This window comes from Aspergillus aculeatinus (assembly GCF_003184765.1).
Source record: "Aspergillus aculeatinus CBS 121060 unplaced genomic scaffold BO66scaffold_45, whole genome shotgun sequence".
Taxonomy (NCBI): domain Eukaryota; kingdom Fungi; phylum Ascomycota; class Eurotiomycetes; order Eurotiales; family Aspergillaceae; genus Aspergillus; species Aspergillus aculeatinus.
Genome location: NW_020291514.1, coordinates 256,629 through 283,548, shown reverse-complemented (window position 1 = coordinate 283,548; position 26,920 = coordinate 256,629). Strand labels below are relative to the sequence as shown.

General features: G+C 52.1%; 8 protein-coding genes across 8 annotated transcripts; 4 read left to right on the top strand and 4 right to left on the bottom strand.

Moving 5' to 3' along the window:
- Positions 1 to 194: 194 nt before the first annotated feature.
- BO66DRAFT_394136 (uncharacterized protein) lies at positions 195 to 917 on the bottom strand. The gene has a single exon (XM_025647920.1). The coding sequence runs from the start codon at positions 894 to 896 to the stop codon at positions 411 to 413; it is 486 nt and encodes a 161-aa protein (XP_025500918.1). The 5' UTR covers positions 897 to 917; the 3' UTR covers positions 195 to 410.
- A 715-nt stretch (positions 918 to 1,632) lies between these two features.
- BO66DRAFT_422433 (uncharacterized protein) lies at positions 1,633 to 2,854 on the top strand. The gene is made up of 5 exons (XM_025650050.1): positions 1,633 to 1,680; positions 1,792 to 2,000; positions 2,055 to 2,157; positions 2,211 to 2,554; positions 2,612 to 2,854. The coding sequence occupies exons 2-5, from the start codon at positions 1,839 to 1,841 to the stop codon at positions 2,657 to 2,659; spliced, it is 657 nt and encodes a 218-aa protein (XP_025500917.1). The 5' UTR covers positions 1,633 to 1,680; positions 1,792 to 1,838; the 3' UTR covers positions 2,660 to 2,854.
- A 1,091-nt stretch (positions 2,855 to 3,945) lies between these two features.
- On the bottom strand, positions 3,946 to 6,364 carry BO66DRAFT_422432 (cytochrome P450; the record flags this gene model as incomplete). The annotated part of the gene is made up of 7 exons (XM_025650049.1): positions 3,946 to 4,411; positions 4,511 to 4,884; positions 4,940 to 5,098; positions 5,179 to 5,214; positions 5,275 to 5,517; positions 5,574 to 5,919; positions 6,360 to 6,364. The coding sequence occupies 7 exons, from the start codon at positions 6,362 to 6,364 to the stop codon at positions 3,952 to 3,954; spliced, it is 1,623 nt and encodes a 540-aa protein (XP_025500916.1). The 3' UTR covers positions 3,946 to 3,951.
- Positions 6,365 to 8,770: 2,406 nt separating this feature from the next.
- Positions 8,771 to 10,160, top strand: BO66DRAFT_404220 (phosphatase PAP2 family protein; the record flags this gene model as incomplete). The annotated part of the gene is made up of 3 exons (XM_025648920.1): positions 8,771 to 8,848; positions 8,911 to 9,488; positions 9,545 to 10,160. The coding sequence occupies 3 exons, from the start codon at positions 8,771 to 8,773 to the stop codon at positions 10,158 to 10,160; spliced, it is 1,272 nt and encodes a 423-aa protein (XP_025500915.1).
- A 1,135-nt stretch (positions 10,161 to 11,295) lies between these two features.
- On the bottom strand, positions 11,296 to 13,649 carry BO66DRAFT_163041 (glycoside hydrolase family 71 protein). The gene is made up of 4 exons (XM_025642232.1): positions 13,096 to 13,649; positions 12,503 to 13,031; positions 12,193 to 12,418; positions 11,296 to 12,090 (listed from the first exon to the last, which is right to left on the bottom strand). The coding sequence occupies exons 1-4, from the start codon at positions 13,216 to 13,218 to the stop codon at positions 11,418 to 11,420; spliced, it is 1,551 nt and encodes a 516-aa protein (XP_025500914.1). The 5' UTR covers positions 13,219 to 13,649; the 3' UTR covers positions 11,296 to 11,417.
- A 1,975-nt stretch (positions 13,650 to 15,624) lies between these two features.
- Positions 15,625 to 17,800, top strand: BO66DRAFT_394131 (putative histone acetyltransferase Spt10). The gene is made up of 2 exons (XM_025647919.1): positions 15,625 to 16,471; positions 16,642 to 17,800. Exons 1-2 carry the CDS (start codon positions 15,974 to 15,976, stop codon positions 17,734 to 17,736), a joined length of 1,593 nt encoding a protein of 530 aa, XP_025500913.1. The 5' UTR covers positions 15,625 to 15,973; the 3' UTR covers positions 17,737 to 17,800.
- A 6,209-nt stretch (positions 17,801 to 24,009) lies between these two features.
- Positions 24,010 to 24,966, bottom strand: sidH (enoyl-CoA hydratase/isomerase family protein; the record flags this gene model as incomplete). The annotated part of the gene is made up of 2 exons (XM_025645890.1): positions 24,665 to 24,966; positions 24,010 to 24,599 (listed from the first exon to the last, which is right to left on the bottom strand). Exons 1-2 carry the CDS (start codon positions 24,885 to 24,887, stop codon positions 24,010 to 24,012), a joined length of 813 nt encoding a protein of 270 aa, XP_025500912.1. The 5' UTR covers positions 24,888 to 24,966.
- Positions 24,967 to 25,291: 325 nt separating this feature from the next.
- BO66DRAFT_473760 (GNAT family N-acetyltransferase) lies at positions 25,292 to 26,760 on the top strand (the record flags this gene model as incomplete). Its single annotated transcript, XM_025653083.1, has 2 exons — positions 25,292 to 26,314; positions 26,389 to 26,760. The coding sequence occupies exons 1-2, from the start codon at positions 25,352 to 25,354 to the stop codon at positions 26,758 to 26,760; spliced, it is 1,335 nt and encodes a 444-aa protein (XP_025500911.1). The 5' UTR covers positions 25,292 to 25,351.
- Between the last annotated feature and the right edge of the window lie 160 nt (positions 26,761 to 26,920).

Genomic DNA, 26,920 nt, shown 5'->3' with positions numbered 1-26,920 from the left:
TATATAAAAGGCGATTCTATTAGACCTGTATCTAAGCCAATCGATCTAACAGTAGGTCTATGATGATAGAACCTCAATCAACCCAACCCAGTGCCCTGGGGCTCTCTAATCATCAACGCGAACCTCTGACTCCCCTCCCCACCACGCTCGGTATAATCCAGCTCTACCTCCTCGACGACCTCCCACCCGTGCTTCAAATACGTCGGCACCCCTTCCATCGTCGCCTCCAGATAGATCCGGGCGTTACAGGCGTCCGCTTTCTCGATGCCCCATTCGAGGAACGCACTCCCGATTCCCATCCTTTGGTACTCCGGTAGGACGCACAGCAGCTCCAGGACTAACCGTATCTCTAGTCGTCAATATTGCCCAATCCTCACCCAGCGTAGCAGAATGAGTTGACATCAACTCCCTTAACCTTTTTTCAACAGAGTAGCCAAAATGTAAGGGATCAACGAACCAAAATCAGTCTCCCTGAGATGAGCGCCCCTACTCCGCGTGATCATCTCCTCATAGAACGAGTAGGTACCCCTGTTCACCAGCTCCGGGGCGTACGCCCACGCATCCCGCATCTGCGCTTGCGCGTCGCTGCTCAGACCGGTGTTCACGGCTCTCTCGCACCCGTAAATCGCCGGGATATGCCAGCGGCCGTAGGCGATGATGTCACCACTCCTCCCCAGGACGCCCGCCAGGATATGGCACTCGGGGTTGGCGAAGTACTCGAGGGCGGAGACGGTTTTGAAGGTGTGGACGGCCCCCGGATCGCATCCCTTGTATGTGCTGCGCATGTAATTGGACGCCGGGAACGAGCGGATCTCCACGCGCACGAGGGCAGCCAGGTCCGAGGCGTGGGCATATTGGATGTCCAATGGTACGGGGGGTGGACTGAGGGGCGTCATTTTTGAAACTGTGAACTGCCGGGTGAGTGTGATGGTCCAATTCCAGGGTAACAGGTTTGAGATTTGTATGACGGAATGAGTCATTCATCAACCCCATAACGCATTGTGGTATGGGGGCAATGACTCACGGAGCGGTGAAAACTTGAGCTATAGTCAGAGTTTATGTGCTTTGTTTAAGATGTTTATACTTTTAGACGACTGTGTTACTTATTCTAGGCTGCTTAGTAAGTAGTAAGTGGTGCTATATTAGACTTGATGTGAACGGGAAATTGTAGGGATCCATTCAAACAGTATCTTATATTCCATACAATATTGAGAAATCTGAGTCATTGTCGGACTCGGCCTAGGCTCTAATTTCAAGGGGGTTTTTTTTTTTAAAAAAAAAAAAGTAGTTGTAGTAGTATCCAAGCATTCGAATAATATCTTAGTCACTATTATCTCTCATAACTGTTAGACATGATAAATACTCTATACTCCTGTTGGATAATCTTACTTCTTCCAAGAAATGAAGATGATACATAAGCTCTTTCGCTCTGAACGAACTGTAGGTTGGTGTAAATACCCTTTACCCCGCTTCCTGTTCAGGAAAGACGCGCAGGCTACTAGGTAAGCGGTAGGAGTGATGTGATGTGGTTGTTATTCCTTACAAATAGGGCATCTACAGCGAGCGATTGAAAGTCACGAAAGCATTGAATAAGGGCTATCTCCGATGTGCCTACCCGATGGCTTGAACAGCATGAGCAGAAGTAACAGCACCTGAGTATTTCTCTTTGGATGCCATAAAGTAGGTAATTCACATATTGATTTGTATATATGACTAGCTACGGAGACTTGGCACCGTTTCGTTTAACCAAGTCGGCGGGGAGCGGCAAATAACTACCAATCTTTTTCACAGTCCCTAGGCATCTCGCTCGATGACCTGTTAACCTCACCCTATAAGTCATGAATCCAAAAACCTTTGAAATGTGCAACACCTGTACAGACCCTTTCTCTCTGAGCACTAACGCATTCACCATCTGCAAACTACTTCAATCTTCTGATGCTTCATCCATATATGAAGTGAGGCTAAACAATGATAACAATAAACGATATTGCTTGAAAGTGGTACGTGTCCGACCGAACCTACACCTAGAAGACGAATACTAACCAACTTAAAAGTACCATGATAATGGCGACCCTGGCTATTCGAAGAAGGGTCGTGACCTGAATCGTTTCCGATGTGAATTGAAGGCTTACAAAAACCTGCGACTTCATGGGGCGTGTCAAAACGGCGTGGTCCCGTATTTTATGGTTATTTCGACGAACTTGATCCAGCACTTTATCGCCCCCATTTGAATCATTTCGAAAATGACGTTTACAAGCCAAAGGCAATCTTGCTTGAGTATTTGCCTGATGCAGAAGGGCTCAATTGCCTAAATTATTCCGACGAGCGCTTTGAGATTGCAATGAGAGGTTTAGACGATATCCATAGGGCTCATGTTCTTCACCATGACGTATATCCCAAGAATATTCTCGTTGTACCTGGAAACCCAGAGCGAGTTGTGTGGGTCGATTTCGATGTTGCTATGACTTATCCAGATGCTCAGACCATGGCTACTCAAGCGAGAGAATCCTGCGAATTTGAGACCGACCTAGCGCAGAGCTTTGGAGATCTCTTGGTATGTCTCATGTCTCGGAATCTTGACCTGGGTAGCGAGGAGCCTAACACAAGATAGAGAGAGGATCAAAAGCAAGGTCTTCCACCAAACACCAAGTTCTATTGACTTGACGTGCACAGCCCAATTTGATCCTATCAGCCAGAACGATTGGTTCAGGCAGAGAGTACATGAGTTGGGTGTTTCATTCTTGCACCTGAACCAAGAGAGCAGTAATGAAAAGACGGAAAAGCTTGATTGATGATGACCTCCAATGGGATTACCTTACGAGCCTGAATATTCTCAGATGGAAGACAAAAAGTCCTGCCTTGATTGGAACCCCCCCCCCCCAAAAAAAACCTTTTTTCTTTTCCAGTCACAAGCCCTGCCATGGTTATTTCGCAGAGGAATTGAGTATTTGGGTGCAGGCGCAGTCTTATTATAGTACGATATGATGGTTTATCAATCGAGTTGGTGTTCAGGCTGAATGTACTGCAGTAAAACACCCAGAAAACTCGACATTGCGCAGTAAGAACACTGGGCAAGTACTGGTCCCCTGTGAGCAGTTCCCCACCCCCACTTCACCATCTGCGAGAGATGCATATAAGCGATTAGTCAATCAGTTTCATCTGTAAGCCTCCAAAGGGCATGTGTCAGCGATTTGAAGTCTCAGAGGTGGGGCTATTTGGAACAAGTTCCTGAATTCTTGGTGATTTTTGATGGTTGGAACTAGCTAGATTCTCGGCGTGGAAACAACAGGTGAATGCCTTGAGATAACGTGGGGTAATTTGCTCAGGAACGCCGACAGCATGTAGGTTTGTCCCATTTTACGACTCGTTGTGGTGGAGACTTGGGGGATTCATGCCCAATTCATGCGCCGTATTGTTTAGCGAGCGGGACATTCTGGAGAGTGCAAGGCAGAATGATAATTAAAACGCATATATATGTACCGTACACTCCTAGCCAACACTCTAAGTCGTCAGGCCCAGTCACCGACGCAGCGGAGAACGGCAGAGTTGATCATTACTTGTATATTTTGCCAGCAGAATGGGCGCCAAATTCTTGCTGTAGGGGAAAGCTAAGACACTTAAGCCTTTCGACCCTTCAACGAGAGAGATTGCGTTGTTGAGCTGACTTTTCTCTCTCTCGCAGAACGTGAACAGTCGTGCATCTCCTAGTGTGACCACTGTTGGATGGCCGATCCACCATCACGCAGGCGAGACTGCAGGATCCAACACGCGAGAACACGCGGAATATGACTCTGTTGCAATCACTAGGCGGAGTTACGACCTCTTACTCGGGACTGATGGAAGAGACGATTCCCAATCTGGAAACGATGAATTTCTCAAACAGCACAACAGTCATGCAACCTATTATAGTCCTCAACTTCGACACCCCCCCAATCAAGATGTCCAGTCATATCAGACAGTTTCCACCTCATCCTTCCAGATCAACCCTTCTGGGACAGCCTTCCACTGACCCGCCTCATCCAACATGGGTCGGACCTTCTGCCACTCTTCCCGGACGCGTTGGGCCTTCTCCTCACTCCTTGGGGTGATATTCACTGGGAAGGGCTTAGGCATCGCCATGAAGCCCTCCACCAGCGCATCCGGATCGGGCACCACCTCCCGTTTGGTGACTGGGTCGATGACTCGCTTGAGGTCGAACACCCACAGCAGCCGCGAGATGGCAAGATACATCGACCGGTCCGCGATGTGCATGCCTTGGCAGCGGCGGCGGCCAGCCCCGAAGACGAAGTGATCGCGTTGGAGCACGTCGGCGTTGGTGGCCGCCTCCTCCGAGGTCTGGTGGTCGTCGATATAGCGCATTGGCTCAAACTGGAGTGGATTGGGATACCGGTCGGGGTTGGAGTGTAGCGCCCTGTTTGTGAAAATCTTTTGTTAATTCTTTCCCCGCTCAAGTATTAGTCCCTCTGGTGCTTACTACAATGCACCAAGAGGAGCTGGGGGGTAAACCTACCAGACATTCATAATCACCGTCGCCCCCTTGGGGATCCGATACCCGAGATACGTATCCTCCTGGGTCGTGGCGTGCGGAATCCCCAGCAGGAAGCCGGGCATCCATCGGAGGGTCTCCTTCGCGCAGGCGCGGATGTAGGGCAACTCCGGCACGTCGTTGAGATCGGGCAGTCGGTCGCCGCAGACCCGGTCCAGCTCGGCCTGGGCGGCCCGCGCGACGTCGGGGAAAATCACCATCGCCTGGATGAAGCCCACCAGGATGCTGGCGGTCGTTTCGGAGCCCGCCTGCAGCAGCGCCCCGCTGATGTAGGCGGCCATGTCGTCGGAGAAATCCTCGGTCTGTTGCATGCGGACCAGGTCGACGCATACACAGGGCTAGATGGCTCTTCCGTAAGAGCGAGGAATTTACATAAATTTTGGATGAACATACCTTGGCCGTGCCATCCTGGAGTCTTCGTTTGGCGTCCAGATAGTACTCTCGGAACAACTGGCACTCCTGGCGGTGCAATTCCCTCGCTTCCTGGACCAGCGGCAGCATGCAATCCGGCAGGGACTGGAGGATAGGAAACAGATCTAGTAAGCTCGCGGCCTGACGAAAAGGTGGAGGATTAGCTTGGCTTGAGCAATCGGGTGCAACGGTTGCGATCATGTGAAAGACAGTAACAGTACCGTGGACGTGGTAATCTCGGAATTTCGATCGAAGATCTACAAGCCTAGTTAGTTTGCTTGTCCGCGTCTTGATAATACCACATGTGAGGAACATACATCAAAGGTCTGCTTGAATTTCGAATCCTCGATAGTGGTGGTCCGAAACCCAAAGGCCATCTGCGTCGTCAACGAGCCGGAATAGCGGCGGATGTGATTGATGAACTGCGCTGGCGCCTCCAGCATGCTCTTCAGCATGGCCCGGTTCTCAAGGTCCTGATACGGGACATAGGTCCGCGCCGCTGCAACGTTGAGGATGCGATGCGCAAGCTGTCGAACTGTCTTCCACATCGAGCCATCGTCCTGTCATGGCTCAATGAGCACCTTACCTAAGAGGCGAAGAAGCAGGGAGCACACACCATGAACAGTACTCTCAATCCACCGCTCAGCACGGCTTGAGCCATGTAGCTCTCTGGCCGAGAGGAGTAGATTGCCCCGCGTCGGTCGAGGAGATCCTTGACGGCTTGGGCGGAGTTGAGCACAATCACGGGGCGTGTCCCGAGCACGAGAGAGTAGATAGGACCGTATTCGCGACTCCATCTCTCAAACTTGAGGTGACTTTTCTGGGAGGGGATCTGGTGCAGGTTGCCCAGTATCGGGAGCGTGGGTGGTCCAGGGGGCAACGCTTTGGGTCGTCGGCCGATTTTGCTCAGTGTCCAGACCCCGCTGAGGAACACCGCAAAGACAATAGCGTAAAGAGTCTTGCTGAGATTGAAATACGTTTTCACGCTCATGGTGAAGTAGCCTGGTGTTGTCATGGTCAGTTGATTCTTTTCGAACAAAAGCACCAGATATGGTCAAATATTTTGCGAGATATATCGTGTGTACTTGTGCTAAGAACCGCCGAGGTGGGAGGTGAGCGGCAGCCTAGGCGAGGCCTCAGGACCGCCGTCAAAAATGGATGACTACAGTGTAATGCAAGTCCTCAGGAAATGGCCTGGTCTAGAAGAGTCCAAAAGGGTTGCACGAAGCCTCAAGAAAAGCCACTGGGGGAATTCCGATTTTCCCCTCTTTCGAATGCCATGGTAAGGCCATTCAAAAGGCACTGCAGTTCCTACCATCTTCCAGAAAACATTGGTCCCCCAACTTTGTTACCTGTTGTACGTGATGAACTCTCAGAAACCTTCCTCCTCTCAGGACCCTACGCCATGTCACCTACGAACCCAGAAGTTCGCACTTGTCACCGAGTAACCCCTAGTTAATCTTTTCCTTTACTCATCGCACCCCCCATGCTTACTGATTCCCATCTTGATGCGGCCAGGATGGAATTGGCGAAGCACTGCTCAGTGGTGACCGAATAAGCTCGCCGCGGCATTCATCTCATTGTCGCCGTTCTGCCCAACCCGTCGAGCCAGCATCGTCTGCCCGGGGCAGATTCTCGCTGTCGACAACGGGCCCGAGGCGCTCAAGGCCCTTTTCTCCACGCGGCCGCATCTCCGCATTGCGTCCGATGCCTTTATTGAATGCTGTGTCGCAGCCCGCCGACGTCCTTGGTTCGTGGACCTTGCCCTATCACGATACGAGTCAAATACCCTGGGGGAAGATCTCATCTTATCGGTGACCTCCAGATGTGTGCCAGCGGTGCTCACAAAACTGCTCAGCATGGAGTAGTTCTACAAGCAATGCAAACTACTTCTACAACAGCCATTGCACTTGTCGCGCGCCTTTCTAACCCTCTTTCTAGCCACTGTCGCGCTGAGCCCTAATCTGATTGCCGCTTGTTGTGGCTTTGTTGGTAGTTTGGCAGAACGTCGAAGTACGACATGAGATATACCGTGCCTTGGGCTGTCGTGGCTGCCCTCGATTAGCTCTGATTTGAACCTTCGAATCACTAGAATAATAGCGTGTATACTCAATGAACATGATTCAGGAAACTAGAGAATCCTACCGTAGCGCATTTAGTTGCGTCCGAAATGGAAGAGCTTGCGATGTTCGCTTCTGCCCGCATCAGAATCAAGACTAACTGCAATTGGTTAGTGCCTGTGCCTCGGGAGCATGAGTAAGCGGATTTGAAACATCTTTTGGGTTGTGGCGTTCAGGAAAATGTAAATGGTTCGAACCAGACAGCTGCATATTCGCGGCATAATTTGGCTCTAATACATTCTCTGAGACTCCTCCGGTGTGCATAATTTTATCCTCCGGTGGTCGGGTGAATAAAGCCAAGTGCTCATGTTGAGAACGTTCGGGGTGGATGAGATGGGGCTAGACTGCGATTAGCAAGGCGTCTGCGCCGGCGGCGGCACTGGTTGAGTCCAGGGAGTAAGGTGCGCACAACTTCAGTATAATGCGTATAAGCATGAATACATCTCACTTTGTGTCTCGGGTTTCTCGAGTCTGAGAATCAGAGGCCAGGATCTTCACAGTGGCTCAACGGCCGGGTGGTCTCTTCAGAACAAACTTCGAGTGACCAGAGTCGAGCAGCATGTTTACCATGATCCAAGTCTGCCTGCTCCACCCTCCGGTGGCTGCTCGCGATGAGAGGTCAATGGCTGTCCCAAATAAACTTTTGCCTCAGTCGCATTCTCCACGATCCCCTGCCAAAGAATCAATCAGGGCTGCAACGGCTCTACCTTTCGAGGTTGGCTTGCACGACTATCCCGCGGGCACGCGACCAAGAGACTGAGCCACTTGTGCTTGTGTTGTCCGACCGTCAGAAAGGCATAAACCGCTAAATATCGATCACAAGGCATAGTCGGCTTTGTCCACGGCCGTATTCGTATACGTTCACGTTCACAGTAGGTGGGTGGGGGGCTGTGTCTGAGAGCAAAGCAGGCTTGGGTGGAAACTGGCGAGGCTGGAAGGGAGGAGTGGAACAGGGGTTCCGATGGATTTTAGGGATTTTAGGGATTTTAGTTGGTTTACGGTAGTGTCTAATCATAGTCTACTACCAAGTAAGGATTCCCACTTGGCAACTGCGCCGTCCGGAAGGCTAGTCCCAAGTAGTGCCAGACTCTCACTCGCCGCCTTCAAACTCCTGCGCCCTCTTGAATCTTGAATCACTAATAGCAATTGGCCTCTTTGAGCCTTTGCTCTCTCTCGAGTTGCTGCTGACGACGACCACCACCACCACCTTTTCTTCCCTTACTCGACCCCACTCTCTCCCCCCTTATTCCTTTTTTCTTTCTCCATCGATCTTTCATCCAAGTCTCCGCGTTCGTTCTTCTTTTTCTTCGCGTGTTCTTCGTCATTCTGTGGAACTCGGCTTCGCTTCATGCTCCCGACGTCCCTGCGCCTGTGACCACAAAGCGCCCTGTACATACCGTTTCATCACCAGCATCGTCGGTCGGCGTTGGCGGCTTGAGCCCTGCATCCGTTCATTCGACTTCTGTATATACTTCTCTTTCGTTTCGATATACCAACGGAGACTAGCTGCGACAAGGGTCTTTCCTGCGAATAGGGGTAGACCACGCGACACGCACCTTTTCGGGAGGAAACATTGCACAGGATCGACACAAACCGCATCTGAACGCCGATGCTAGGCGCTTGAGCCCGGAACTCAACAACGGTTTCCCTTCTTCAACTCATCTTTTGTACCACACACTCGCTGGGAGTCACCATGGCATCGAGCAACGAATCGACCTCGGTCGATCTGGGGAAGCCCCAGTTCGCTTCTCACTCATGGGTTGAGCCGATTGTGAGTGCTGCTTCATTTGTTTACACCGTCACTTGGAGCAATCGTACTAATTCTTGACTCAGATAGTCGTCAGTATCATGCTTAGCTCGCTATACTTCAACCGTCGCAGGGACTTCAGCATCTTCGGCAAGAACAACAATCGGGATCTAGGGTCGTCGCATCCGTTGTACATGAAAGATGAAGAGGCGAACGATTCGATTGACAATCTATCGGAGGGGGAAATCAATGGACAATTCCAGTCGGGCCCCGGAGCCGGCAACAACTATCCTCCCAAGCGTCGGAATTGCCTGTGGTTCACGGTCAAGACGCCCAACTCGTCTCGTTTTGCCCGTCACTTCCACAGCCGCATCCTGCAGAAGTTCCCTTTCCTGGTTGAGATGTTCTACTGGGTCATGAACTATCTCTTCTACTCCTGCACCAAGGCAGTGGCCCAGTCCCTGTCTCCCGCCGGTCGCGACGTCGTACAACTTGCCCAGGACCATGCCATCGGGGTTCTGAACCTGGAGCACAACTCGTTCCTCAGCATCTTCTTCCCCATCGAGGAGGCAGACTTCCAGGCCTTCTTCATCAACGGCCATCCGAACTGGATGACTTTCTTCAACCGCATCTACTCCCTGGTCCACATTCCTGGAACGGTCGCGTAGGTCTTCCTGGTGATGATTCGGTGGAACATTTGAGGACTAATGTGCTTTTTAGGTACCTCTCATGGTGGTACTATGCCGCCCCCGACTTCGAGCGCTACGCCCTCGCTCGCCGCACGATGACCCTCGGCAACTTCATGGCCTTCATCATCTTCTGCTTCTGGCCCCTCATGCCGCCCCGCCTGCTGCCCGAATCCTTTGGGTTCCACGACACCGTCCGGCAAGAGCATGCGGAAAGTGTCTGGGTCGGCGGCAAGATGGTCAACCAGCTGGCGGCCATGCCCAGCCTGCACTTCACCTACGCCTTCTGCATCGGCAACACCTTCTTCTACCACTCCGGGGTCTTCCACCGCCTGTTCGGCAAGCGGTCGGCCCGCATCACCCTCCGGGATATCTTCCTCGTCATCCTGGGCGTCGTCTACCCCATGCTCGTGCTGTCGGTCATCGTCGCCACCGCCAACCACTACTGGCTCGACGCGGTGGTCGCCACCTTCTCGGTGGTCTTCTCGTTCTTCTGCAACCGCATCTGGATGATCCTCCTCCCGCTGGAGGACATGTTGCTGTGGGTGCTTCGGCTGGAGAAGCCGATCCCCACGACGGGCAGCCGGCGCCGCGGCGGGCCGACCGATGATGAGAACGACCGTGACGGTATCGAGTACCGTCCTCTATGATATATACGACCGGCAGCCGGTCCGCCATATACGGCAATGAAACCGAGCAGTTAAAATTATATGCTCATTGACAATAGAAAGTAATCGTTTCTGACATGTTCAACTTGAATGTTGGTGTTTTGAGTAAGATCGAAAGTAGACTGTTACCTCGTAAGACAGCCCCAAGATAAGTCCTGTTGGTATCATCATGATCATCACACCACCAAGTCCGAGTCCCCCCCCTCCGCCCCAAGCTCCACGCCCTCCGTACCTCCGATACTCCGTAATCACAGCAACCCGGCAGGCAATCAAACACACGCAACCCAGCCAGAGATTGAACCAACCTCCCCCAACCCCGAATTAATCAAAAGCAACTAATAGAGACATCCAACGCAAATCCACCTCCCTAGATAAGCCACTGTTGTAAAGTCCCAGCCCAATCCCCAATCATCAGCGTAAGATTTATGGGGGCGGCGATAGCAGCCGTCAGCCAGCCCGTCAGCCAGCCAGCCAGCCAGCCAGTCTCCGTACCTTCCCTACAGGACACAAGACAGGACCATCCTTAATCTCCACCCCTGTCCCACTGGCCCGGTTCACAGCTAACTTTAGTAGGTACAGTACTGTACCTTATCTATTGGGGCCGCAATCTCCCTGTCTGAATGGAATTTCAAATTTGTCACGGAAGAGCAAAGCGGAGATTAACTCAAGTCATGTAAGTTTCTCTCTTCTTTGTTTGCTTTTAGTCGGGACTTTCGGGATGATGGCAGGGATAGGGGATGATCTCAAGGGGAATTATGCTTTGATGTTTAATGAGGGATACGAGGTGTGTAAGTTATGTGTCAATCAGTGAGTCGGCGTGGACATATCGTTGCGGATCCTCTTGTACGATTCTCTACGATTTGCAGAGTATAGTAAAGTTCATGGAAAAGTGGGGGTGTCTTCAATTTGGTTTGTGTTCAATTTGGTCTGTCAAGGTATCGAGACATAAAGATCATGATCATCATACTCTGAAGAAGGGAAGCAGCGTGTCATAGGTCATGATATGACGGTCCTAGCGCTGTGGGGGAGGATTTGCAAAAGTGGTTGTTTCAAAAGAGGGAGATCGTTGGGTTAAGGTAGCCAGCCCTAAGGGGGAAAGAAATGATGATCCGGAGTAGCGGTGGCTACACGGATGAAAAGAGGGTTTTGAGAAAGAAAGAAAAAAAAAAAAAGTGAGAAGAAGGAAGTAGAAGATCCACTGGTCCATGCCAGGTAGATCAAGATGGAAAATGAAGATGGTCACAATCTACGGTAATAATAAGGAGAAGGGGTCGGGGTTGGGGTTGTGGCTGGGATTGAGGAAGGGATGAGACTGCCAGTCACACTGGCGACACCGACCCGGTTGGCACCCAGGGTGTTGGTGGGACAGGCGGTGCGCAGACCCTGCGACAGCGAGGCCAGGCCGACTGGGCCGAGCTTGTCGATGGTGGTCGGGGCGGGCACGGTGCCGACGTAGGCGTTGAAGTTGTACAGCCCACAAATGCAGGTGTCGACGATGTCCTTGAGGCTGGTGTCGCCCATGACATTCTGGCCGTTGCGCACCAGGGCGAACCGCTGCGGGCCGACGCCCATGGGCACGGTGAAGGCGCTGGCGCCGGCGGGCGCGCTGAAGCTGCGGCTGTTCTTGCCCGAGGCGACCTGCACCGTGGCGGGCGACTTGAGCAGCGCGACCACATACACCGCGTCCTCCATCGTCTCCCACCCGTTCGGCCGCCCGCGGAAAAAGTTGCCGCTCGAGTTGTTCGGGCTGCCTTCCATCGTCGTGTCGGTGTTGTCGCAACTGACTCCCTTCGGGGTCGGGCGGTACCAATAGATCAGCTTCTCCTCGGTGATGTACGGATCCACCGTCTTAGCCCCGGCCTTATAGGCTGCAATGAAGGGCTTGGACATCTGCAGCCAGCCGTCGTGTGGCCTATCACGTTGAAAAGCCGTTAGTGACCACCAAGGATCTGAAACAAGACAAGAATGAAGAATGTCAGAAACAGGGACAAAAAAAAAAAAAAAAAAAACTCACATGTCCATCACCCATCTAGAGGCACCATCATCCGTGTGAGGAGAGGACAAGGGACCAATGTAATGCGATTCTCCATAGTCATTCCAGGTGATGATCTCGACAAATCGAGGGCCAAGAGTCAGGATCTCCCGCCAGCGGTTGTACCAGAGCAGATCGCCGGGGAACACCCAATTTTTGCTGTAGGGCACCTCGCCGCCAAAGTGCGTGAAGAACCAACCAGATGCCGCTGCGATTAATTGAGTCAGTTTTTTGAGTCATTCTTATCTCCTCTTTTCATAGTGCATCGGATAATAGGTAAGGCCAAACTTACGAGCGATATACCCCTTCCCTCCAAGCGCCTTGGTGTATGATTGGTCTCCCTCGGTGACCGAGACATTGCGGCCGGCGCTTGGGGCCTTGTTGTCGCCATTGTTGTCCCACGCCATCCAATTAAGCGCCCCATCGATCTTGCTGAAATCACCCTGGCCCGGGTGGAAATTCGGCGCAAAGTACACTTCCATCCCCGATGCCGCCTTCATCTGCTGAATGTCCAAGCCATCGCCCGCAAACGAGGAGACAAATACTTTGCCGTCCACCTTCAACTGGGCCGGCCGGTTGCCGTACTGCGCAACTTTCTGCCCGACCGTCGTGGCCTGCCCGGTATTGTACCAGTTGAAGTCGAAGGAGATGAAGACTTTCATGTCATTGCGGGCGGCGGACTCGTATGCAAAGTTCAGCTGCGTGTCGGTGTAAGGGTCCACTCCGATGTTTAGCGCAAAGGCGTCAATCCCCAGCGCCTTTGCGCGTTTCATGTCGTCGTCATAATCAGCAGCACTATTCCGATTGCTGGTGATGCCGATCTATTCCATTGGTCAGTCCTAAGATTCAGTTTTCCACAATCCCCCGCAGACGTGTTTCACCCACCATGAAGTGACAGAAAACGAGTTTGTCATTCGCGGCGATAGTCGAGTTGGAATCGATGGGGGCACTGCTCGCCAGGGTAGCCAGCCCGGCAAGAGCATAGAATGGTAGCTTCCAGAGCTTCATCTTGTTGTAGATTGTTCAAGTAGGATTGGAGTGAAGGAATGTATAGAACTGAAAACAAAATCAAGGTACAGACACAGACTGTAGTAGCAGTGATGTAAAAAGGAATGTGGGCAGAGGATCAACCCCTTATACGGTCCAGAAAAGAAAGAATTGCAGAAGGGAGAAAAGAGAGGAGAGAAAGGAAGAATAGGATGTGAGGTCAAGAAGCGAAGAACAAGAGAGCAGGGCAGTATTTATTGAGGTTTGTCGCTAATCGCTAAGAAGCAGTGGCTGCATAGCCCGATTGAACCCTGAGTTTCAGGAACCGGCGGGTGGGAATCCTTCAAAGCCCCCAACAAAGAATGCTCCAATCGTAAGACGGAATTCTCCTGTTCGATGCCAGACTTGAAGCTTTGATGATTTGCCCTTGTTCTAAACCACGAAACTGAGCTCCACCACGCTCATCTTATACTGTCAGCGGTGATCATGGTCCGGCGAATAAAACCAACGCCCCCCAGGAGATAGCATCATGGGGCCAAAAAAGCTCTCCCAACGACGTTGGTCCTGTGAGACAACGAGTAACAGAAGACACTGCACTGAATAGCGTCGAGCAGTCCTTGTCATTTGCCCTTAGGTGGTCGCGAATTGCCGCACTGGAAAGAGGATGGACCCTGGGACGGGGACGAACCCTGATCGATTCCCAAAAGGGTAATTCTAGGATTCGTGATGCTACAGAAGCATCGCAGTCAACCGGTCTGTTACCGTCAGTGTGATCCTTTGAGAGCATCTGATTTGAGTTTCGAAGCTCGTCCAGCATCGAGTGTTTACTAGACAGATCAAACGAACGGGAAAGGGCAAGAGCCACCGATGAAGCCGAGCCTTCTCATCGACATCCAAGACGGCTCAGAAGACGACGGTGAAGTGCTTTGCTTGCCCAGATGAGATAACACAAAACTAGCGGTGATAAAACTTGAGCTTGTGCCACCCAGGATTGAAGGCGAGTTGGAGGGTCTGATTGGCGCTGACATTTTCCGACGTGATACAGACGGATGATCTTAATACTTCGAAACAAGCAAGCTGCGGGAAGCCAGTCACTCCGTCCAACGCTTTCACAAAGCATGGGCATGGGCGCGCGCGGACGCTCTGGCGGATGCTTTGTCCATATTTTGCGCGTTTTCAGCCCAATGCAACCCCGCGAGCACTGCATATATGCACGAAGAGTTGTGGGTTCTGACTTGCTTTTTCTTGCATCCCCGGCATGACATATGCGAGAGCTGCGGGGTAACATGGCTGGCATCTCAGCCACGCGATGCCGTCACCAGACAATCGGAACATATGCAAATTCTTTTGCCACTGCCTTGGGAGGTTGTCGAAGTCGTGAGATTTGCTTGCGATGCTACCCGGTTGAGGCTTTTGTGGTGTATCTCGATGTAGACGGGCTGACCTGCAGAGGGAGGAGGTGTTAGAAATGGGCTTACCCTAACCCCAACCCGCGAGGCGTGTGTGACAAGGCACCATGTGACTCTATAGTCGTTTGCTTCGACTTCCATGACTGGATAGGCTCTACAGTCTTTTCTTGAGCATCAAGTGTCCCGTTGAACAGGAATGGGATATAACCCTCCGACGTTTAACATCTTTCGCTTAGCAAGGACCGAAAGGCTTTAGTCCATTGAGGGTGCAACCTTAGCAACAACATTGGCACGAGAACTCAATTGTCTAAGCCAGGTAGGCGAGTTCGACTGGATATGAGATAATGAAAATGATCAAAATGGATTTCTGCATACTAGAGGAAGGGTAGTTGCGAAAGAGTACGCCGTGTGTGAGTGTGATAGAATAATTCAGTGAGTATCGTAGAGGGACTGCCATCACTCATCACCAATTGTATCTCACAGCCATCAATTTTCTGCCAGTGTCGAGAACATGGGGGTATAAAGGAAGGGGAACGAAGAGAATCACAGAAAGAAAGCCAAAGTCATTCCCAGGGGCCCCTCAATCGTATATGAAACCCTTTACGTTGTGTGTTTCGAATTTGACAACGACATTTAAGAAGGAATGCTCGAATACCCAACAATGAGAAGTAAAGGGAGGCCAAGGTGAGCACTCAAGGAGTATTACAATAGCATAATAGAATCTTTCTTGGGGCACTACAAAGACAGACTGTTTAAAGGCTACAGCAAACAAATAACGAAATGGAGAAGGAAGAGGAGCAGTGGTGCAAACCAAGCAAACCAGACAAACGGCGCATAGGCCCGGAAGAAAGAAAGTCCAGCGCCCGCATTGTCTGAGGGGAGGGGCGGGACGACAATTTCTCATTCTTGCGTTCACTTCATTCCGGACTCGAGAATACCCTCGGCGGTCCTTGATGTGCTTGTCGCCTGTTGACCGTTTTCCTCCGCAAGCAAAAGTCAGTGCTCTGCCTTGGTTTCTTGGTTTATGTGTTTATAGTTATGTGGTTTTGAGTCTAGAACGCTCTCTTTTCCTCATTTCCCCTTCCTTTCCTCCCACTCAGCTTCCTCAGCTTGCCTGCCTCAGCTTCCTTCCGCCTGTCCCCCATCTGTTGTTCCCCGCTTTCCTTCTCCACTATTCCAGTTGTTCAAGATCAGATAAGGATCTACTATGTAGAAGCACGCGACCTACCATCAACCCTTCTCTCTTCCTATCTCTCCTCCCTTTTGACTTTTACCTCCCTACCATTCTACACCTTCATATCATTTCCGTCAACTGACCATGTGAAACAGTACACTGACCGGCTCGGTGCCCGTCCTAGGGCATCAATATGCCTGCTGTCCATGGCGACTTAATAGGCACCGTGATCCCCACAGATAAAGAGCTGCCGCCGGACATTGTTCCGCGCCAGGTAACGCTCAGGGACCGCGTCACTGTCGCGACTCTCGTGCCCTTCACATCGGCGGCGATGGTGCCCCGGTCCCTGCTGGCGTACTTGTCCGAGCAATTAAATAAGGAAATCGAGGGTGGTGACACTTATGCCATGATCGATCCCATCCCTCTGGAACAGTTCGGACCGTATTGGTTCTCCAACTTCGGAGCTATTATGCTTCTGGGAGACATTAAGAGTGTGCAGGACGTCCAGACAATGGGCCGTCAGCGGGCCAATTGGGCCAAGATCTGCCTCGGTAGTTTCAACATCAGACCCAACTACCCGGGCCGTAGTAGTCATGTCTGCAACGGCATGTTCATTGTCACCGATGCGGCTCGCAACAAGGGTGTAGGTCGGCTGATGGGGGAAGGGTACCTCGAGTGGGCTCCTAAAATGGTCAGTATATACAACACAGGCCGGACTTCCAAAGCCAAATGGTTGGACGGTCACCCGAATCGCTTCCATAAAGTTTCCAGGTGGCGCCACTCCCCTTGCCTCCCGGGGAGATGTGGAGGGTGGTGCGCGCTTGGCAGATGCCTCACCCGTAGAAGTCTAACATTGAATAGGGATACACATATGCTGTTTTTAACCTGGTCTACGAAAGTAATGTGGCCTCCTGCCGCCTGTGGGACGCTTTGGGCTTCAAGCGTATTGGGAGGGTTCCCGGAGGCGGGCGGCTGATGTCCAACCCAGGCCAGTATGTCGATGCCATCATCTACGGACGCGATCTCGGTCCAGATGGAGAGGACTCGGCGACACAAGATCGGTTCGACAAGATCCGATATTATCTCAAGCATTCCAAATATCCCCGCGGGGCAGATCGAGCGGAGAAGAGTCGGCTGCGGAGCGCCGCTACCCACTACAAGCTGATCGGGGACACGGACGGGACTGGCGAGAAGTTGATGCTCAAAGACAAGGAGGTCGTGTCGGATCCACAGCAGCAGTACGACATTGCCCGGGAGATGCACCTCCAGCAGCATGCCGGCATCAACAAGACGACTGCTGCCATTGCCGTCAAGTATCACTGGGTTCGTATCAAGGAAACAGTCAGTCGAGTGATCCGGGATTGTCCACAGTGCAAAGAAACTCTCAAGCCAGCCGTTGTGAATGGTTTCATGAACGAAAGCTCGCCGGAAATGGACGACGAGATCGAGGATGAGGAGAACGAGGAGATGGATGATGGAATGCACGTCAATCCCACCATACCGACCAGCACTCTCATGGGGGCACATGCACTCATGGACCATACGGCCGACCTGGATGCACATTCGGCCCAGAACCCATTCGTAACCACCCATCCTGGCGTTGTGCCGGGGACGGTGGACTCGATCACTGACTACACCGGCATGCCTCTTGACCCGCAAATCATCAACATCCACCAACAATTGCCCCGATTCCACCCCCATGACCCCATTGCCGACCCCTACACCCACGGTGCACATGCATTACACGGTACAAGTTTTGAAGACGAAGTGCGACATCACACGAGTCATGACTACCATATGATGGTCGATGACCCGACAGACCCCGATCCGTCGGCTGCACTTCATCAAAGCGCGCTGGGGCTGGTACCTTCGGCAGCGCATGACGTCCACCATGAACAGATTCTCGCGAAATATGATTACGTTGGTCAACAGGACGACGAGCTGGATTTTGTATAGCATTGATGTAGTTGTTAATGCATCGCATGATTGATTTTCACTCAGCATTATATAGACAGGCTAATGATAGAGGATTTGAATTCAGCATCTTTCTTGATACTGCTGGCTGCCTAGCCTAAATCACCTTATGCAAGCCTATCTTGAACGAGGGTGAACAGCCGAGGCATGTAGAGCTTGATCCACAGCCCTGACTCGATAGCAGCACATCACCGGACGGAAGAAGATGCTGATAGCTCTAATGTGATTCAAGCACTGGCCATTTTCGTCAACCAACAATGTCCTGCTAAGGTAGCAAGCTTTTTGGACTGCCTCGAGTGTATTCCAACGTAACCATGGATGCGGTTTGCCCATGTGAGTCGCCTAGTGAATAAGCCAGTCCATTGGGAATAACTGCTTCAAGCACCTTATCTCGGTCCGGCCAAAGCCGTTTACCTTCACTGTTTTATGTGGTATTCACAGTTCCATTGTCCATTGACTATCTCATTGACTATTCAATGCCTTGGTGTCCGTTCACGGCGTTGTTAGCCAGTCCTGTCTTCTTCTCAACCGCCCACTCTCCATGATCTTTCTTCCTCTCTCTCCCTCTCTGTCCAGACTCCACAACTCATGTTCCATTCATACCACATCTTCCAATATTGAGCAATATAGCCTCTTTCCTGGTTGAACATCAATCATAATTTCGCATTAATGCACATGAAGAACCAGAACATATGACCTACATGCATTATCTACCTACAAGGCCAAGGCAAAGCATCCATCTCCGATATCTTTGCAACCGAGCCTACTATCGTGGTTTCAACCTTTCCAAGATAGCCGGCTTGACCATTATCAAGCCTCTATTAGTGATGAAGATGGACCAACAACATCTTCATGAGGCTCTCTTGCGGTAGTCTGACCCACAGAACCCTGACTCAACTTAAAGAAGATGCCGCGATACTGGCCGCAAAGCAGTCGAGTACCTCAAATCCAGCAGTCAAGATCCGTCCCCGAGATTTTCGTCCCCTAGGAGAAAATCTCCACCTCTCTTAACATGAGAAACAAGTTCAAGTCAAGCTAAATACAGGCGAACTTCAATGTCGCTCTGAACCAGACGATCATTCAGAACGCCTAAAGCACCCGGGGAACCGCGTATTGCTTCAACCAAACTAGCGCGCAGTCACAATTGCAACCACAACCACTATGTCTGCAGCTCAGCAGGTATGCAACCATCCATAAGTTTCCTTTTCTATTGCGCACGCATGTCTGACAGAACCTTAGCAGATTATCGTGAATGCGGGTGACCGGGCCACGCCCGAGCTTCGTCTGCACTCTGAGGCTGAACGCGAGAAGATGTCGTGGACATCTCTCCCCTATAAATACCAAGAATGAGATCCAGAAAACGCCAGACACGCTCATGTCGGCGGATTTCTTAATTCCACCTGCTCTGATATCCTTTTCTAGTACAGTGCGCTAAAAGTCAGCTTGTCTAGCTACCGACATAACCATCTTTATTTTCAAGACCTCCGTTTGCCATGGCCGTAATCGTGAGACCAGGCGATGAGCTTATCGATGAAGAGCGTTGTGCGCTTACAGCGGCTCAAGGATATTATGGGGAGAAGTCAAATGAATTCGGTATGGGCATGCCTCTGGTTTACGGATCTCGAAATGCTTAGAGCTATGTCGCACGTCTGATGCAAGATAATGCTTTCCGTCGCGTCTTCAAGAGAAAGCTAGGATCCCAGGTATCGTCTAACATGCTGACTAGTTGTAAGTAACATGGCCTTATTGATGTTGACTTCAAGCTAATGACACCAGGGTGTACACGCTTCAAGAAAAACCAAAATGCTAAGATATTAACTCCAAATACCCTTGCAGCTACCTTGGATTGACCATAGGGAGGGGCAGAAAGTCCTTCTCTCCGGGAAGTCTGACTACACACGGTGGTATGACAGACCGGAGGGTTATGCTCTCAGGCAAAAGTGTTGAAAGAACAGTGGCCATTCTCAAGGATTAGTTATCTTACGAAGCCAGATAACATGGTCTCGGTGGAGCAAAAGCTTCAACAAACTCCGGCAGCACGCACGCTGTTCGCTTATTTTGCTCAGATCTGCATAGCACTCTTAGTATCCAGCTCACAGCCAGGAGGACGCTATTTTGAATGACTGCAACTCTTTTACCGGGAATATAAGCCTGAGTGCGTGAGTTCTCCTGAGCTACGGTTCTTGCTTTTTGCTGTGTTGACTCATGCTGTTAGGCTGCTTTTTAAACCTTTCCCGCCAACTTGAGTGCTGAGGAGAATGAGTGCTGAGGAGGATTGGACGTCTTGCATATCGTCTCGATCTACCCCCGAAATGGTAAATTCATCCTGTTATCTCTGTTGCTCAACTTGAGCCTGCCCGAAAGACAGAGGACCCCTATAACCGTCAGCACACCGAGCCACCAGTACAGTCCCTGGGACACAAGATACTATACGTGACCTTCCTACTTAGAGTAGGAGGGAGCATCGACCATCCACCTGAAATTTGAGACGGCCATAGCGGCTGAATTGCGTCAGAATAAAGTCGACTTGGCCGTCAATGTTAGTAGGACCCTTTGCTACGGGAACAGGGACGATGCTGCGAAGCACCTCGTGGCCATTGAGGCAGCGGTCGTGTAGAAGTGCCGCAAAGACGCCGGGAAGCCGGCCCGCCCCATCTATGTATGCCCTGCTATCAGAATTACTTCGCTCAATTCAAAGTGCCTGCTGTTTACAACACATACCTGTCCCTCTTTTTAGGCCACCTGCCCCTGCATTTCCTTCCTCCAAGCCACGGAATCCTGAATAGGGTTCGAGACACTATGTTCACCACGCATTGTTCAGCCTTTGGGACAACTAATCGGAGCCCTTTGGGAATCATGATCCTTAGGGAAGGAGGTGGACCGTCAGTTGGGTCAAATACTAGCCAAATCACTCTGGCAGAGGACAATCTAGTCCTGTTCCATGACTGTAACTTGATTCTCGTGACATTTGGACAAGACACCTGGCAGGCGCCCCTATGGGCACACTACCGGTATGTCTGCTAAGGAGACAGCCTTTTCCTATACAGAGGGCAAGGACCGAGAGTCGGTCCATTCGAAAGCATGAATCAACATCACCAAGTCAAACTCAAATCGGGGCCTGATACAACTGCTGCCACTGACTCCATAAGGGAATCATGTTCTTGTCCTTCTCCCTCTCAATGGACCACCAATGACGGATCCTACCATCACCTCGCCCAGCTATACTGCTCTATTTAACACCAGTGTTGAAAAGATCTGATTCCCGATGAGTTAAAATAGCTCAGCCAATATATTCTCAGTCTGCCATGGTTTACCGGTCTGGCCTTGGACAGCGTCTATCCTACTGAGTCTATGTGTATCATTATACAGTCCGCCTTATCCGTGTTGTGGCCTATCGCCTTGCTAGCTCATGGCTGGAGCTGGCGCTGACCAGGCCGAAAAAGAAACAGACCTGGGATGGAGTCCTGCTTAGTCTGGCAGCGGTCGTCCTTCAAGCCGCCTGTTCCTCCAGATGTGGCGAAGTGGTCCGGTCTGCTGGATACACAGGGATGCAATGCGTCACGTGGAAAGATGTCACTAGATCCTACGGTCGGGAAACTCGAGAGCCGAGCGTACAGAATCTATGCACGTTGTACTGCGGTATACAAAGAACAATAAGTAAGTTGGCGAGTCAGTTTTACATCTCTTAGTCTCCTGACTGATGACTCCCAGAACAAATGGCGTTGAGAACGAGCGTTATTTCAGAGCTCTGCAAAATCCGGTTCATAAGCAGTCTGCATATGCCCTGTCAAGCTCCTTCTCATTCTCGCCTTGCGACACGTGCAAAGCTGCACTATGTGGAAGGGCATAGTCTGATAGCTGGAATCGCACGTCCACCTGTCGATATTGACTGTCCTGTCCGATCTGGCCCATCCTCTGCCACACCCAAGAAGGAAAACGCGCTATTCACAGGGGCGAAATGATGGGCTTAGATTGCCTTATCCTGGTTTACTTGAACTGCAGCCACTTACCTACCACTTTTCAAACTGCTTTCCATCAAATGCCAGATAGCCCTTGGATGCCACTGTATGCTAACTATCTGCATATTGGGTTTCTGTTGATCCCATGCCATCTTTCTCAAGTACGCGGGAATTGTCATACCGTTTAGATAACTTGATGGAAGTCGGCAACTGTATCTCGACATTTAGAAGCAGCCAGAGAAAGATTCCAACCTCGGAGCAGAGCCGGGAGCACCAGTCTCGACGAAATCGACCATCTGGTGTTGCGCCTCAAGGCAGAAGATCACCGGGAAGAAGGATCAAGCGTCCCGAAATTTTTGGCAACCTGTTGCAATCAATGCAGTGGCTTTGGAAAACATAAAGCTACTGCGAGGATCATCCACGAGCTTTCGCATCATCGGATCGAAACGTCGCCCTTAACGGGGCTGGAACCTAGCTGGTCGAAGGCTCACAGGCTGGCCACCTACTTTATCGAAGCAAGAGAAAACAGAAGTTTTCCCGCTTTCGCACCATACATACACCGGCGATATCACTCTCGTGACACCGAGCCAGACAGAGACCCTTCGAGTGCATACACAGAGTACTTGCGAGTGCGGCAGAGCATCAAAGCAGAATCCTCAAAGGACCTGACTTTGCGACTGTGGTATGTGGGGGATTTTACCGATAATAGAGACAGGAGAATCGACTCGGGGAAGGAACAGCCCCTTGACTAAGTAGTAGCTTACTCCTTCAATCAAGAATGATGGAGCATTCACTACATGCCTGGCCACCAAGCACTCATATCAGTCAACAAGAAGATTGCCTTCTACAGCCACCGCCATCAGAGCGGGAAAGGCCTGATCAGAAAGTCCACCTGCGATAAATCACCGTGCTGTATGCATAGAATTCACCGCTCGAAGAATAATTCCGAACCGAGCTATCGACTCCACAAGTGGTGCCGGGGTAAGCTAGCATAAGCTGCATGTGAACCTGCCAGGAAGGAATACCAAGACAACTACCACCTCCAGCCGAGAAAGGATTCAGCACCACGATGTAGACTTGTATAATCCATCGATGGAATAACTCGCAGTCTACAGAAGCGTCATGGATTAGACTTCCTCTGCTTCTGACAAACGAGCTGGTTTCGCAGCATGGGGGAAAAAAAGCTTTGCCGTTGGAACTGACGAGTCCTTCTTTCCAAAATATACGTCGCCAGTGCCCTAGACGCAGCGGCTCTCGAGAGAACTTTAAGACAAGGGAAGTAAGACAACTTATGGTTTGGAATAGGGGACCTAATTGGGTGCTCAAATTTGAGTGGGAGAATCAGTGCTTGAGACCGACTGCTAGGGCCCTGGAAGAGTCTTCATACCCTTTCAGAGAGGGAGTCATGCAGCAAGATACATACTGCAGAGACTTGGTACCAGACTATCAAGAAAAAAAGGTTAGCGGTGTTGAGATGTCTTGAAGAAGTCCGATGGCTGGTTAAAGGTTTACCGTGCCCGACTGGTCTCTATATTAACTGCAATACCTTCGAGATGGGATAGAGAAATTTCATGACATGATCGATACTCTAATTCTGTACTGGTACGGCGAAAGTGCGTTACCGTGTATTCGTCTGTAATACAGATCTGCAAGCCTGGTACTGTACTGGTGTACAAGCAGAATGTGACAAAACACAAATACAGCTAGAAGATCAGATTAGACAAAGCGGATCAGATACAGGTCTAGCGGGGTGGGTCCCCCTCCAATGAAGGATCTGATTAGATTATCTGGGCGAAAAACTCCATTCTCACTAGACTTCTTTCGGGACTTGGAAACGCAACCCAGCCCCACGCCGAAAAATGCCGGTCGAGCGAAGTGCCTCGGTTGAATTGATTTGCCAGTATTGCCAAGAGGTGTACAATACACCACTCACTCGGGAGGGAGTCCACTGCTGCGTTTTTTCGGGGTCGCTAACCAGCAAAATTTGCTGACAGTCTCGTCTCCTCCCCAAACTGCCACAGTCCTGCACACCCGACTGAGAGGACCTTGTGTGGAGTAGAACAAGAGTTTGGGTCTCCGGTGGAAACAGCGGCAGGATGTGTCCCCCTCTTGTTCTCCTCCGACTGTACAGCACTCCGTACAACACCCGGAATCCCGGACGTAACCAGAACCGGACGTACGTCAGTCCGTACCAAGTAAACAAACAATGCATTCTTCATACGTAGTGGTATCAATCAGCCCGACAAATCCCCCCGCATTCAAAATTCTCATCATCATCATCACCAAATCCTCCACTTCACAACTTCGACGCCCTCCACTGCGGCGCCCGCTTCTCCGCAAACGCCCGCACGCCTTCATGAAAATTCTCCCCGGCCATCAACTTCCCATACCACTCCTCGACCAACCGCTCACTGCCCACCTCGACATGAGCCTCCTCCCAGCCGAGATGTAACCCTTCCAGCGTGACCCGAATACTATCGGGACTATTGCTGGCGATGGCGGTCGCGATCTCCACCGCGCGGTCCACCAGCCCCTCCGGCGAGTCGACGACCTCATTGACCAACCCCCAGCGCTCCATCTGGGCGGCCGAGAACGGCCGGCCCGTGAGCGCGATCTGGGCGGCGCGCTGGCGGCCGACGACGCGCACCAGCCGCGGCAGCGAGCCCGCGACCGCCGCGATCCCGCGCTGCACCTCGGGCAGCCCGAACGTCGCGGTGCGGCTGGCCACCACGATGTCGCAGTTGGTGATCATCTCGAACCCGCCGCCCAGGCAGAAGCCGTTGACGGCGGCGATGATGGGTTTCACGCCGCGGCGGCGCGGTAGCCCGGCTAGGCCGGGGGCGGTCATTTTGTTCTCGATGCCCCGGGCGTTCAGGTCGTTCCATTCTGTTGGTTGGAGATTCCGGTTGTTAGTGAGGGGTGGTGGTGGTGGTGGTGGCTAAGTGACTAACCCTTCAGGTCGGCTCCGGCGCAGAATGAACCCCCTGCGCCGGTGATGATGGCCACGCGCAGGGTCGGGTGGACGTCGAACCAGGACCAGAGTTGTTGGATCTCTTGGCTCGTGGCGAGAGTGATGGAGTTGCGCTTTTCAGGGCGGTTGAGCGTCAGGAGGAGGATTTGCGGGGTGGGGAAGCTGATGAGGCAGCCTTGGACTGTCGGGTGGTTCTGGGACATGGTTGGTGATGTGATCGATTGTAGGATGGTTGGATAGATTAATCTGAAGAAATTCGAGGAGGGGAATTGAGGGGAGGGGGGTTGTAGTTGTAGCAATGGAAAGTGGCCTCAGGAGAAGGGGGGAGTTGTGAGATGAAATGATGTTATAAGATAAGACTGGAGCCGTACGGAAAGAAGTAAGTTCGGTTCGGTGTGTAAGTTATGGAATGGTAAAGATGGGTACGTTCGATACGAAAATGCAGAAGCTCCACTCTTGACTTGGCCTTCGTGAACCTCGGGCTGATTGATTGATCGATTGATTGATTTGATTGATTAACTTAAGTTATTATTTGTAGCTCTCCTCCCTGCATCCTCTTCTTCCTTTCTTTCTCCCTCCATCCTTTCCTCTCCCCTCCCCTCTCCCGCTCTCGATCACTTCTCCTCCTCTACACACTCCTCCTCTACTCCCTAAAACACATCCCATCATGTCCTCCACCAAATCGTTACCCTGGGTCAAACTCCCCCACCCATATCTCACCACCTACAAAATCCACGTTGTCTCCGAAACCACTTCCCCGCGCGTCCTGCAACTCCGCCTCCACGACAGCCAAGCCGCCGGACAGCCCCTCCCCGAACCCTTCCACCACGACACCCTCCAATACACCGACCTCAGCTACAATGAATCCGCCAAAGCGATCCCGCTGAACAACAACAGCCCGTGGGCGCGCAGCCAACGCAGCCCCGGCACGACCATCAGCTGGACGAGCGCGTCGCCGCCGACGCTGGCGCAGATCTGGAACCTCATCCACGCGACCTTCCTCACGCACCCGGAGCAAGAGACGGTGCGGCTGGACCTGGAGGGCTCCGGCCACGCGATCGTGCGCGAAGAGTGCATCCGGACGGGGCTGGCGGTGGCCTTCCCCTCGCCGCGCGAGCCCTTCGGCACCGAGAACCAGCCCTCCCCGCTGCCGACCGTCGTGCTCCTCCGGTCCGCCTTCTGGCAGGGCGCCGGCTCGCCGCTGGGCCCGCGGCCCATCTGGGCCGTCGACCAGGGCACCCACGGCCAGCTCCGCCGCCCCGGCAGCCAGTACCCGCCGCTGGCGCAGAACTACGAGTTCTCGATGAAGTTCCCCGAGGAGCGCGTGTACGCGCGCCACCCGATCCGCCCCGTCAAGCCCACCCCGGGCGCCCTCGTGTACAGCCGCTACATCCCACACCTGGACCAGCACTTCTCGCTGATGGCGGTCGACTGGCGCAACGAGGAGCACCTGCAGCTGTTCCACACGTGGCAGAACGACCCCCGCGTCGCCAAGGGCTGGAACGAGACCGGCTCCCTCGAGCACCACCGCAACTACCTCCGGAAGCTGCACGAGGACAAGCACGTGCTGTGTCTGTTTGGGCGGTTCGACGAGAAGCCGTTCGCCTATTTCGAGGTGTATTGGGCCAAGGTACCTTTCCTAAATCCTTTCCCCGGGTCTTTGTCTCGTCAGTGTGCTAATCGTTTCTTTTTATCCCGCAAAAGGAGGACCATTACGGCGCCCACTACGACGCGGGCGACTACGACCGCGGCCGCCACTCGCTGGTCGGCGACAACAAGATCCGCGGCGCCTTCCGCGTCAACGCCTGGTGGTCCAGCGTCATCCACTACATCTTCCTGGACGAGCCGCGCACCCAGTGCGTCGTCGGCGAGCCCAAGGCCTCCGGCGGCACCGTGCTCTCCTACGAGAACGCCCAGGGCCTGACCGTCCAGAAATACGTCGACCTCGGCCACAAGCGCTCCGTCCATGTCTTCTGCAGCCGCGAGAAGTGGTTCCAGCTGTGTCCGCTGTGGTGGGACGGGCGCGAGCGGCCTCTTGAAAGCTCGGATCGCATGGCGTGGGATGCCAAGTTGTAACCCTTTCCGGGGATTCTTAGGTGGTTGGGTGTATATAATGTGATGGAATTGTAAAGTTATGATTTACTTGATATTTCTCAATGGCTGTGCTGGATCCGGCATCATGCGATGGATTATTCAATTCTGCGGGATAACTACGGATGCCGCCGCTTCATTTTAT

Bases quoted from the DNA above. Each gene is read 5' to 3' on its own strand.
- BO66DRAFT_394136 (XM_025647920.1), bottom strand. From the start codon at position 896: ATGACGCCCCTCAGTCCACCCCCCGTACCATTGGACATCCAATATGCC.
- BO66DRAFT_422433 (XM_025650050.1), top strand. From the start codon at position 1,839: ATGAATCCAAAAACCTTTGAAATGTGCAACACCTGTACAGACCCTTTC. The intron at 2,001-2,054 runs GTACGTGTCCGA...CCAACTTAAAAG, and splicing joins AACGATATTGCTTGAAAGTG to TACCATGATAATGGCGACCC. The intron at 2,555-2,611 runs GTATGTCTCATG...AACACAAGATAG, and splicing joins AGAGCTTTGGAGATCTCTTG to AGAGAGGATCAAAAGCAAGG.
- BO66DRAFT_163041 (XM_025642232.1), bottom strand. From the start codon at position 13,218: ATGAAGCTCTGGAAGCTACCATTCTATGCTCTTGCCGGGCTGGCTACC. The intron at 13,032-13,095 runs GTGGGTGAAACA...CCAATGGAATAG, and splicing joins TCGTTTTCTGTCACTTCATG to ATCGGCATCACCAGCAATCG. The intron at 12,091-12,192 runs GTGAGTTTTTTT...TCAACGTGATAG, and splicing joins TCTAGATGGGTGATGGACAT to GCCACACGACGGCTGGCTGC.
- BO66DRAFT_394131 (XM_025647919.1), top strand. From the start codon at position 15,974: ATGCCTGCTGTCCATGGCGACTTAATAGGCACCGTGATCCCCACAGAT. The intron at 16,472-16,641 runs GTCAGTATATAC...AACATTGAATAG, and splicing joins TCGAGTGGGCTCCTAAAATG to GGATACACATATGCTGTTTT.